The 12,735-nt window shown below is 39.0% G+C and overlaps 1 protein-coding gene across 1 annotated transcript in view; it reads right to left on the reverse strand.

Moving 5' to 3' along the window:
* Positions 1 to 478: 478 nt before the first annotated feature.
* The window catches only part of babam2 (BRISC and BRCA1 A complex member 2), an 81,265-nt gene continuing 69,008 nt past the window's right edge, over positions 479 to 12,735 (reverse strand). Inside the window, exons 8-12 of the mRNA XM_008399672.1 lie at positions 8,167 to 8,266; positions 1,594 to 1,664; positions 1,435 to 1,517; positions 1,186 to 1,339; positions 479 to 1,097 (exon numbers count right to left, since the gene is read on the reverse strand). Coding sequence (XP_008397894.1) covers positions 1,034 to 1,097; positions 1,186 to 1,339; positions 1,435 to 1,517; positions 1,594 to 1,664; positions 8,167 to 8,266 — 472 coding nt within the window. The 3' untranslated portion in view covers positions 479 to 1,033. The remainder of the gene's footprint in view (positions 1,098 to 1,185; positions 1,340 to 1,434; positions 1,518 to 1,593; positions 1,665 to 8,166; positions 8,267 to 12,735) is intronic.

Here is a 12,735-nt window from a genome sequence, read left to right on the forward strand (position 1 = left end):
ATATATAATTATTAATTATTATTTTTTGCACAGTAAACAAGCTCAGTATTCCAGCCAGCACCTTGGTGTTAGGTTACATTTCTGTTGGTGTGTTTTCAGTGTGAGCCACCATGTGGAAACTATTTCTATCCGCTTGTCCTTTACAATCATGCGTCAGTTTATTCCTCCTGGTAAATGTGGTGTTATTTGACAAATTAACCAGATAACAAATCATATTTGAATTGTGCATGCTACATTTCATGTCATTCTGATTTCTGAATGGCACACTTAATTCTCAGGACGGAAATATGATCAAACCAAAATAACTCTAGGCAGCATCCTGCTGACAGATAATATTTACGGGAGCCACATAACTACATTAGCTTCTAGCAGATGATGAGCAGGTTCTAAAAAAAATACTTATATATATATATATATATATATATATATATACATATACACACACATATCAGACCTGCTTAATGAATAGACAATGGCAGTTAGGAGAAAAGTATTTTACTGAAAGAAAATTTTGGAGTAACATTTTTGGGAATAACTCAAAGTATTGTCGACATGTCAGTAAAAGTCTTCACCGATCATTTAAGACAGGAAACATTCAAGTGAATAAGAAAAGCTTTAAAGTATTTTAACATCAACAGCTGCGCACAACTTGACAACAATATGATGAAAGCGAGTAAACAAAGCTTGTTCTTTCAGCTCCTTTTAAAGCAAATTTGTGCACGGAGTTTCCGGACGTCATACATAAAACAATATTCATTGTAAGAAATAGCGCAGCACAAGCTGTCACGTTAATTTTCTGTCAGAGCTTCAAGAATGATGGCGTTTTTACTCTGCTGTCAACCCTTATGATGAATCTTTATGACGCCTAGAAAACAAAGTTCTACAAAAAAAAAGTGGCTTCTCCCATCAGCTTCAGTGAAAAAAAAAAGCAGGATTCAAAGTCTTTGCAGATGAAAAAAAAGGAAAAAAAAAAAACAATACACAAGAGCACAAACAGTGACACACTCCAGCAAATGTCAAAGCGAGACGAGAGCTACAGTTTGCCATTGGCGAAGGCTCCCTCCTGGAACTGAGGGATGAAGCTCTTGAAGTAGGCTCTGAAAGAAAGAACAAGGTTGAAGTTTTAGGCTTGTTCTTTCAAATCACAATAAGTAGCACTTACAGTAGGATCCAGGTGTTACATACTTTGCCCTTTTGGCCATCTCGTTGCCATCCCAACGTGGGCTGTAGGGATACGACGTCTGCACCTGAGAATAGAGCTGACCGCTGTTGGTGAAGTGGTACACAGACTGGAAGGTGAGGGTGGGCTGATCCCTGGGGAAGTACAGCGGGAGATCCACTACAAGGTGCAGAGAGACAAGAAAAATTAAATAGAGGAATGTTAGGGAAAATGTGTCTGAACACAATCATTCAGTTTGTGCTTGAGCCTCCTACCGTGAACTAGGAAGCAGAAGTCTTTCCACATGAGGAGTAGAGTGAGTTTAGTGAATCCCTCTGCGTCGTACTCCACCACCCCCCTGAAACACGCCACACTGTTTACATGGTTTCGTATTCATTATTGAGTTCTGATGCAGATGTGGAAAACCGACTCACATTCCGAAGTGGCTGAGAAAAGCAGCGATGTACTCCCTCCGTTTGTGGTAACCTTGTATGACATACTGTACCTGGACAGAACGAAGCAAAAGTATGAGCAGAAAAAAAACACAAGCACAGGCACTTCAACACATAGGCTCCAACATGTTTTAAAAACGGGGGAGGAAAACCTACATTTTTCATAAAAAAAGTTGACAAAATATAAATTAATCTCTCGGTAGATACAGTTAAGCCCGAAATTATTCAAACCCCTGACAGATTTAGCTTTAGTGATCTTTTTAATTTTTTATTATTGTCTTGAAGTAAATGTGCATATTATACCGCAAATAGATCACCATTGTATATTCATTGTGCACAATATTCTTCTCACAAAGGACTGTTTGGTGTGCAATATATTTTGGCTAATATATTCCAATGAACTTGTAGAATAAACTCGAATTTTAATCAAGGAGATCTTTAAATCGCAAAGGCTGCAGTTCATCACCAATAAAGTGGAAGCAAGCAAAAAGCCAGTTTACATGCTGTAATGTAACATACTTTTTTCCATAGATTATGGAGAACGGAATAAATCATTTTTGGACTTTAAAAGAAAAATCATCCTGCTTTCCCCTTTATTTTTATTCTTTTAAGACAGGACGTCTATTAAAATATACAATGATTTTATGAAAACTTTATTATCTGCTAGAGGTATAAATCATTTTGGACTGGTTACAAATATAAGATGTTTATTTCTAACACTTTAAAACAAAATACTTATCTCAGTTTATTAGTCATGTATGTATATATCCACAATTATCCCCTCAATATTAAAAGAAAACTTAAGCTGACAATGTATGATGATTTATTTTTTTTAATAACTTGATTGACATTTACACAGTGTGCATCACATACTAGCCAAGACGTTTCATCATTTTGTGCAGAGTAAGCTGCATATTTTTGGGTTAGTCACCCTTCATGTATGAATGATACCGTTTTGTAATAGTAGTAATATGTGGCACACACACTCACACGCACGCAGTTGTGTGTTTGATCGGTCTCATCGCTTGTAGAACTCTCAAACAAAGACGCCCATTGTGACTCAGGCTTTGGTTCATTTGTGATTACTCGAAACGGTGGAGGCGGCTGTGCAGCTTTGTGAAAAGCTGCAAGGCCACATAGTCAACGCGTGTTTATTTAATAACACTTTGAGCCTGTATGTGCATCTTAAAGGAAGTGTGGATCACCGAACTTTTACACATAGTCTGAGAATGGACTTCCTGCTCTGCACCCCCCCTCCACACCCAGCTGTTGTCAGTGTGCTGCCACCTCCTATTGGCTGCCTGCAGCTCCGGGTGATGCAACATAGTTGAGCTTGCTCGGCAGGTATTCAGACCTGCCCGCGCCCATGGCTGCTCGCCCGTGCATCCATTTATTGTGTTTGCTTGTGGCTGCAGGGAAGATGATGCAATAATGCAGGTAGCGTTTTACTGCTTTTGCACATTCAGTTACATTGTCACCCATTCCTGCCCCGATCTTTTATATGGTTTTATAAAGATAAAGGCTTTTTGGTTGTCTAAGCGTTCACTATGTACGGTATAGAGTGGGCAGAAAAAAAAAAGAATAACCAAAAGAAAATATTTGATAGCATAACTTTCATGTGTGGAAGAGGTTATGTTACATGGAAATTGTACCTTCAAATCATGCTTGATTCAGTGCATTTAAAGGTTACATGTGCCACCCAACGAGAGATGAATATGGGTTGAAAAAGCTCTCCATGTTGTGTGTAATCCAGCTCTTCCAGGTTGTAATTTTATAATTTCCCAGAATCATTGGTTGAATTCTCTGTCTACTTTTAAATGGAATCACCATTTGATGATTCCAAACATGAACATTTACTGCATCCATCCATCCATCCATTTTCTTTCACCCTTGTCCCTCAGTGGGGTCGGGAGGGTTGCTGGTGCCCATCTCTCCGGGCGAGAGGCGGGGTTCACCCTGGACAGGTCGCCAGTCTGTCGCAGGGCAAACACACAAGACAAACAATCATGCACAGACACTCTCACACCTAGGGAAAATTTGGAGAGGCCAATTAACCTGACAGTCATGTTTTTGGACTGTGGGAGGAAACCGGAGTACCCGGAGAAAACCCACGCACGCACAGGGAGAACATGCAAACTCCATGCAGAAAGACCCCAGGCCGGGAATCGAACCCAGAACCTTCTTGCTGCAAGGCAACAGCTCTACCAATATCAGCGCCACTGTGCAGCCCCAACATTTACTGCAGATATGTCTATATGCAAAAACCAGAAAGAGAAAAAAGGAAAAAACTGAGGTTGGAAAAAGGAAGATAAAAGGGGGTGACAAATAAGGAAAGAAGGACAGAAGGAATGAAGAGTGGAGGTGAAGAAGGAAGGGAAAAAAACAGAAAGGACGAATCAAACCAGGAAGACATGGCTGAAGGGAAAAAGGAAAGAAAAAAGGCATGAAGGACAGAAAGATAAGAAAATGAATCAAGGAATGAAAGAGAAAGGAAGGAAAGAAAAGAAGAAGCAAATGTTTTCATAACTGTACCAGCAACTTGCAGAAGATTGGTAGGTAGATTGACGCTGCGCCTGCAGTGGTGAACATTGACCTGAGCCAAAATGTCTAACTCTTGATTTACCGGTCTGTCTACGTTCCTACCCTCATCTATGGTCATGAGCTATGGGCAGTGACCAACAGAACAAAACTGTGGATACATGATAAAGGAGCCTGTTCTCTCCCTCTGAGATAGGGTGAGAAGCTTGGTCATCCAGAAGGGACTCAGAGTAGAGCCGCTGCTTCACCAAATGGCTTGGGCTTCTGGTGAAATGTCCTGAGCATGTCCCACAGGAAGGAGACCCAGAGGAAGACCCTGGACACGCTGGAGAGACTATGTTGCTCAATTGGTCTGGAAACACCTTGGAATTCACCTGGAGGAGCTGAGAAGTGGCTGGGGAGAGGGAAGTCTGGGTCTCCCTGTTTAGGCTGCTGCCCCGGCAACCGGAGCTCGGATAAGCAAAAGAAAATGGACGGATTCTGTCTTTTTTCATAATTATCCAGACCAGAAATCCAAGAGCAAGACCAGTAATAAAAAAAACAAAAACAAAAAAGGGCTCATGTGAAGTTTAAGACTCACAGAAGTTGGCTGACTCATAACAAACTAGATTGGTATCAGATTACTCTGTTTGTGTCAGCAGTGTGGTGGATGTCGAGAGTTAAAACATCCACCACTGGGACCAAACTGTCCCAGAAAAAAATGTAACACCTAGACATGAGGGAACTCTGACCTCAGTTTTCTGTCTGTATTCTTCTACCAAACACTCAGGAGTCTTTGACAAGTTAACAGAGGTTGCTTCTGCGCTTCTAAAGCAGCAACCAAACCTCAATTGAAGACATTAAATGACTTATGCTGCAGATAAGATGCAAACAAAAGAGCTCAAAGGAGCATCTTTTGTCAGCAGGCTACGATAGCGTAACTCTGCGCAGATTTGTTAACTTAAAAAAAAAAAAAAAGGGATAATATTTTATCTTTACGGCTAAAACTTACCAACAGTCATTCTGTGACAAGATGATTCATTTTAAGGATAAGATTCAAATATTAGAAATATTATGAGTCACAAATGAGTCATAATATTCGAAGAAGAGTGCCAGCAATGCTTGTTGCTCTTTTCTTTGTGTACGGTTAGGAAGTGGCTATATGGATTAATCATCCTGACGATCCATATGTTCTGCCATGTTGCAGCACCGCCATTAACTTGGAGGGCAGAGATGACAGTCGGTCAAACCAAACATTTACTCAGCTTAATTCTGCTGCTAGTTCATTTTTAACAAGTGAATTTGAAGTTATTATGACTTTGAGTCATAGCTCTTATTTTGGAAGTATCCCTAAGATGTTGACACATTAATGTTTTTCTCAATTTAATTGTCGGTAATGGGGCCATTGACATAAAACTCACACCAGATGTTAGCAACAATGCAAGTAATCCAGACATGCAAAGAAAACAAAACAAATTGGTCCACAAATTAATTTGTGTAAAGCAATGAAATAACACAATAAGTATTGAACAAATTTATGGAGTTGTTTTTCATGAGCTACGCATCATTTCAGTTAAATACAGTTAGCAAAGAAAAACGTTGATATGTCCAATACTTATTTTTCCTCTGTACATGAAGCTGTTATTTTGTTTGCAGAATGCAAGTGTGGTGGAGTAGCATGAACATTGTAAGAGTTTTTAAAATTATTTTTATGAAAAATTTGATTAGTTTTTTCTTCAGTTTTTTTTTTTTATTAAAAAAACAAAACTAACATTTGTTTACAAAGATGAAGATTATAATACTAATCTTGTGAAAATAATTATCTGTGGTCTTTCCACAATTCCTAAATTGAATTTAGATCTAGACCTTGATTAGACCATTGAAACACACAAACACACTTTGATATAAACCATTCCATTTTATCTCCGGCTGAATGTTGAGGTCATTGTCCCGAAGGAAGTTAAAAAGTTAAGCACTTTTTAAGCCTTTGACATATTTTATAGAAGTATTTCTAGTATTTACATTCATTTTTTTTCTATTTTTATCAAATCTAAAGTAAGGTAAAATCAATTTTATTGTCCAGTGTTAATTTTCCAGGCCCACATGTTCAACTCAAGGTGCTCTTACCAAAGCACCTTCTTTCATCTTTGCCGTGTCTCCTACAAGGCTTGCAGCAAACTCCAAACATGACTTATTGCATCAAATGACAGTTTTCTTCCCGCTCCTTCTTAAAGGCTAGATTCGAGGAGTTCACATCTAATAATTGCCTTTGCAGCTCCTCCAGAGTTACCATGGACTGATACATGTTACTGACATTATAGTACCGTATTTTCCGCACTATAAGGCGCACCGGATTATAAGGCACATAAAATAGATGCTTCAGTTTGGGTTGCCAATTTGTTCCGTACTCTATTATTACACATCCACATTTGTAAAGAAGTGGTCCCCGAGTACTTTATATAGTAGGCTGCCCCAGTCATTGTTTCACTCACGGTGTAGGTGTTGCGATATTGTGCCCAACTGCTTTCTGGGTAACACAGACCAACCGACACACTGCCGCCGCAGTCTCTGTCTCTCTTCCCCCGACCCCTCTGCCCCCCCCGGCTTTAAATGTATTATCAAACTTTATTAACAAACCAGCGTTCTGACAACTATCCCAGCATGCACCACGCGCTTCTTCTTCTACGGGGAAAATGAAGTCGGCGGCTGCTTACCGTAGTTGCTAGACCTCTTGTGGCTCAATATTGGTCCATATATAAGGCGCACCGGATTATAAGGCGCACTGTCGGCTTTTGAGGAAATTGAAGGTTTTTAGATGCGCCTTAAAGTGCGGAAAATACGGTACACGCATCTGGTCACTATTTGGTAATTGGGTGAATTTTTCTGGGTACACTGGATTCTAATTAGAGCTATCAAAGGAGCTGAATACACATGCATGCCACACTTTGAAGATTTTTATTTGTAAAAGATGTTGAAACCTTTGTGTCAGTTGCTCTCCTTTTCACAATTAGGGAGCACTTTGAGTCAAGTTCATGGAAAATTGGAGTCTTGCATGATGCTTTACAGTCTTCTGAAACCCACATAAAAAAAAAAAAACATATTTATATTGTCAACTCGAAATGGTTTGAGCTACCCATCAGGACTACAGAGGTCTCGCTGAAGCAGAAATGGCACATATGTAGTTAACAAAACGCGAAGACGATCGACTTCGGCTAAATACCAGAAGAGGTGAAATCTGAAGTGTGTTGGATGACATACACGGTGCACATTTGAGAAGGAACAAAACAGAAAACTGAGCCTGAAATCCTGCAATCAGAAATTCTTAAAAATGTTTGGTTTCCCAAAAAAAAGAGACAAATTGAATTTCCCATTCAAGCTTCATTATTTATTTTCTTGCTTTGTTTGGATGTTGTTAAATTTTCAGTGGTCTGGGAATTAAGACGTTCTCTGCCGAACTGTTCATTTGTAGGTTCAGAATGATCCAGCTAAACCACTTCAAGACAGCAGATCTGAAACCAATTGAGTCATGTCGTTAAGGTGTTTTGAACTGAACATTTTGTGCTTGTTCTTTTTAAATAGAGGCCGAGACGTTCTGAACAGAACTCGTCTTTTTTTTTTTTAAGGGAGTGGCTCTGACTTGAAAAACCAGAAGGCAGTCAGATGCATCTTTTTCCTCTTGCTCCTGCTGGTCAGACTGTAACATGAACAGGAAGAGATGGAGAATATGTGTGTGAGAGGGTTGGAGGGAGGGTGGGGGGGATGGGCATTTTGCCTCGAAGGAAATGACATTACACCGCGTTCATGCTGCATATCTGCTTGTCAACCTGCGGAGGCCAAAGAGCACTCAGACAGCCTATGGAGGCCGGCCAGTACGCCCACGTTGCATCGGCCTGACACACGTGCATGAACACACACACACACACACCTTTCAGTAGATGTTGCACCACATATGCAATTACTGATTTATACACCTGAAAGCAGTCACATCAAGGGTCCCCGTGCCTGTGCAAAGGACATCAGCAGCAGCACATATTTTACCTTGTTGGTAAGTAACTGACACACTTGAGGGACGTAATCAATTAGGCATCCTCCGCTGGGGAACGCTGGGATGTGAAGTGCCGAGGAGCCTCCCAGAGCGCTGATGAAGGAGGAAACAGAAGCAACAGTTAGCAGTCGCTCTCATTTTTGCTTTATGTTAAATATCATGTATAATGCCGGGTCTATTTTTAGAGGTATTCGTGGCTCCAGGAGCAATTTGAGACCGTGCGTGACTGTGCCTGACTTTATGCGAGTGAGCGTTCACTGCACAGCACAACAAATCCTAAAATGAAGCACGTTAACATTTTCTGCAGTCTACCTGAAACTGAGGAATTACAATTTAAAAAAGAGCAAGTCAAGCCTGTGGCATTCTCTTCATTCTCCTTCAGTTATTATTTTGACGTCCCTCTGATTTAATCCTGGAGCACAGCTCCATTAGTGATTAGCGCATGCTTATTTAATCTGGAAATCTGCTGTTGCAGCTCCCCGGTGACTAACCCAGCGCCGAAGCGACTCCCTCGTTTCTTTCTGATCTGGGGCAAAAACTGAGGGAATACCCCGAGGACGAGTTAAAGGTCTCAGGAAACTGCTTTAATGCTTTAAATGCTCATTTAAAGACAAATAGAGGGATGGGAGGGGTTCTTCCACAGATTTCTATTTTTATTTCAGTCTTCATGACAGCAGGGAAGTCACAGAAGGATTAGAAATAGTTTCATCTGTTTGAAACCATAGGGTGAAACCTCTGTTTATGTATAGATATATGTGGTACAAAAGTTTTTCTTTGGAATTTTGCTGCTTTTCCATAGGATTCTGGAGCATAAACATATAAACGTTATTGTAATTTATGAATAATGGAGGCAAAAAAATACACAAAACATGACAGATTAATGGATGATATGGATGGTTGAATTATTTAGACAGCTGAGTATGAAATGAAGTTTGAATATACAACTCAATACAGCAGAACTTCATCTGCGTTCTTTTCCATACATGGAAAGCACATGGAAAGACATGGAAAGCACTTCAAATCTTATACTTTTCCAGCGTGAGTGCAGAAACCTTGCTAACCCAAGGAGACGTCTCAGATTCTGCGTCTGGTCTTTTTTGCAGTCTGAACAGTTTTTTAAAGGCAAGATTGTAGATTCTGCTCATCTGCTAGAAGCAGCTTGTAAAGCCAGAGGTTTCTTCTTTTGTCCTTCAGTTGTCCATTTAACATTTTCTATGCTGTCATACTTCAGAAACTGGCCTGAAAAGGATCTAAAAGTCAATATTAAAATAAAATATTACAAGAGTGTCTGTTGGTGTAGAGAAATATAAGTTATATATGAAAAGGTTTCAAAATGTTAAAGGATTAGTCAGCTTCTCCAAATCCTAAAGTTTGTCATCAATCTCAAACTATTTATTTCAATTATCTACCATACCATATCCGTCTTACAAACTAATACTGTGAAAAAAAAATAATTTCAATGTTAGCTATACACTACAGGAGAAACGGACCGGGAATGAAACAACCCATGTCTCTGAATGTCGTATTTATCTAGTATGTCATTTAAAAAGACAAACTCAAAATAAACAATTCAGGGGTGTCATTTACCCTTCATTTCTGACCAACTTCTGAGTTGATAAAAAGAAACAAAATTTGCATGAATTACGCAATATTCTTGCCAAATTTTAGAGATGACAAATACAGAAGCACATAAAATGGTGACAGTAAAAAAAAAAGGTTGCAACAGCCTGCTAATGCAATCACAGTACTAATCATGGACAAACAATTCTTCCCAACATGTAGGAAAAAGTTTCTCGCTTCTACGGTAAGTGACACATATACAAAAGTAGTTGCATAAGACGATTCCAAAGAAACGCAAGGGGAGTTATGAGAAAGGTGTTGCTCCTCCCACGTGCTCCACCTTGCTGCCATGAGTCAAATCCACGGCTGTTTACATGGAAAGGGAAACAAAAAATGCCTTATTGATGTCAAACAAGGTCAACAGGAAGAAACTCAGCCCATCAGGTGGAATCAGAACAAAGATATTAAATTTAAGCGAAAGTCTGCAAATGGAAATAACAGCAACATAAACTAGTGCGCAGCTGAATATTAACAAGGCTCTATTCAAAGACAAGCAGGCCATGTCATGAAGACGTCTTCATTGTCAAAATCCTTTTCTCAAGTACTCCAAAGCTACCATTTACAGTAGGCTTTGTGCACATAATTAGCATTAGCCTGTGCACAAACAAATGGTCGATTGAAAATAGCTCAGAGCCACTAGGAGAAAAGCTTTTGAAAATGAAAACCTAAATGATGCCCATCTATCCTCCCACAGATCTAAGTATAGCTGCACATCATTCAGATGGAAATGCGGACAGAGCTACAGAATAGTTGGCTGTGCGTTCGTCATTCATTTGTGTCATTGGAAACTATCAGATCAAATGTGATGCACGCTGAAATTCGTTGCTTTAACATTTGCAAATATGTGAAGGCGGAAGATTAGACGTTGAGTTTAACCTTCACTTCTCAAAAACTTCTGTATTTGTGTAGACCATTTCCATCCGATTAGTCAGACCCTTCATATTTAGCTTCAGTTCTAGTTAACAAAAATAAAAAACAGATGGATAAATGGGGCTAAGATGCAAACCCAAACACTACTTCACACCATTTAACAAAAACAAAATCTGGAATCAGAAATTGTAACTTTTCAAGCCCAACTCAAGCTGAATTCCTTTTACCATGAGGTTTTGATTTAGTCTTTAACAGGTTTCATGTTTCTTAAAGTTTTATTAGTTGTTTTCAATGTGGTTTTCAGAATTAGGGTAAAATGCTGAGAGATTTATTGGTTTATAACAGACTTTTACAACAAGAGGGCCTTTTAGTCCATTAAATGTTCCAGACTGGCCCGCAGCCGTCACGAGCAAACCCAAATACATTTTATGGTGAAAATTCGACTTTTATTTTGAGAGTGACTGCACTTTCAAAATAAAAGTCAAATCACTTTTATTTTGACTGCATGAGCTTTCCATTTTACCATTTCATGGTAAAAAGTGACAAATATAGATTTTTTTTTTTTTACACCACATGGACTTTTGAGTAAAAGCTGCACAAATAGATCATCTTTTATCATCTATTTAAAACATGTTTGAATGGGAAATAAGACCTTGTGTTTCAGGGAGTTACTTGTGTATACAAGATAAGACTCAAAACATAATCAATAGGTTTGATAACTTTTAAAATGACCAACATTTGAATTTTCGGAAGTATTATTAGAAAAAAAGTGCATCACAATTAGTTTTGAGTGAAAAAGGGGAAAAAAAAGATTTTTTTTACCTTATTTTGAATTCTTTTTCTATTTTTGTTTCATAAAGTTAAATATTTCTTGCGTTTGTTCTATGGATGTCCATGAGCCTTTAATTTTTGAAAAGCAGAAGTTGAGCATTAAGAAATGCACTCAATATTTTACATTTTTATCAAGAAAATATATAAAAATTTCACCATATATGATTGAAAAAACCTATAAACTTGATAAGAACAGAATTGAATGATGTTTTTTGCCCATCTGTCCATCCATCCATCCTTTTTACCCACTTGTACTTGGTGGGGTCTCTGGTTCCTATTTCCAGAGGTCATTGGTCAAAATGTGGGGTTCACCAGGCAAACAACCATGAACACACACACCTACGAACAATTTAGAGAAACCAAATAAACTAACAGTCGTCTTTTTAAGACTGTTGGAGAAAGGTGGAGTACCCAGTGAAAACCAGCACATGCATGGGAAGAACATGCGGGAAGAACATGCTACTTTCATGCAAAAAGAGCTTTTTTGCTGCAAGCTACCATCCGCGCCACCACACAGATCAAAGCACTTTGTCAGTTCTGTTTATTTCTTATTATTTTATTTCTCAATGTCACTTTGTAAGGTAAGGTAAGGTAAGGTAAGGTAATTTTATCTATATAGCACATTTTCAGCAACAAGGCAATTCAAAGTGTACCTGTCCACATGTCTGCTTTCACCCTCATTAATTCCTCTCAGTGTTTACAACACTTCTACAGCATAAAACAGTAGTACACATTCATCATTAGTCACAGATGCTGTACCTGGGCCTAATCATCGGAGCCAGCATTTTGCAGCGGCTGTTCGGGTATGCATACTGTGGGACTCTGTCCACGCCATGTGGAGACTTACTTACCTACGTGGACATTGACCTTTTATGTGCATCCTGGAAAGAGGTGAAATTTGGCCAAAAACACTTAAACCAATAGGCGTTACCTACCAAGTAAAACTAACTAGAGCAGTCTCTGTATTTCCTTCCTGGTAGTAATTGCTGTCAGGTTTTACAAGCTTTCAGGGCACAGGCTAGTCCTTGTTAAACAATGAGTGTAATACATCAGGTTAAAGACCTGACAAACACCTGATTATCCCTGGTTTAGTTACCAAAACATGGGAAACAATGAGCGTACCGGTCATGAGAAAGCACTGTATTACTTACAAAGAGGTGTTCTCAGACTCTGTAAATGTTTTAAACTGAACCTCTTGTGGGTGGACTCAGAATCAAGACATAATGGTGTTTAACTCTCCC

Source organism: Poecilia reticulata, linkage group LG22, assembly GCF_000633615.1.
Source record: "Poecilia reticulata strain Guanapo linkage group LG22, Guppy_female_1.0+MT, whole genome shotgun sequence".
NCBI lineage: Eukaryota > Metazoa > Chordata > Actinopteri > Cyprinodontiformes > Poeciliidae > Poecilia > Poecilia reticulata.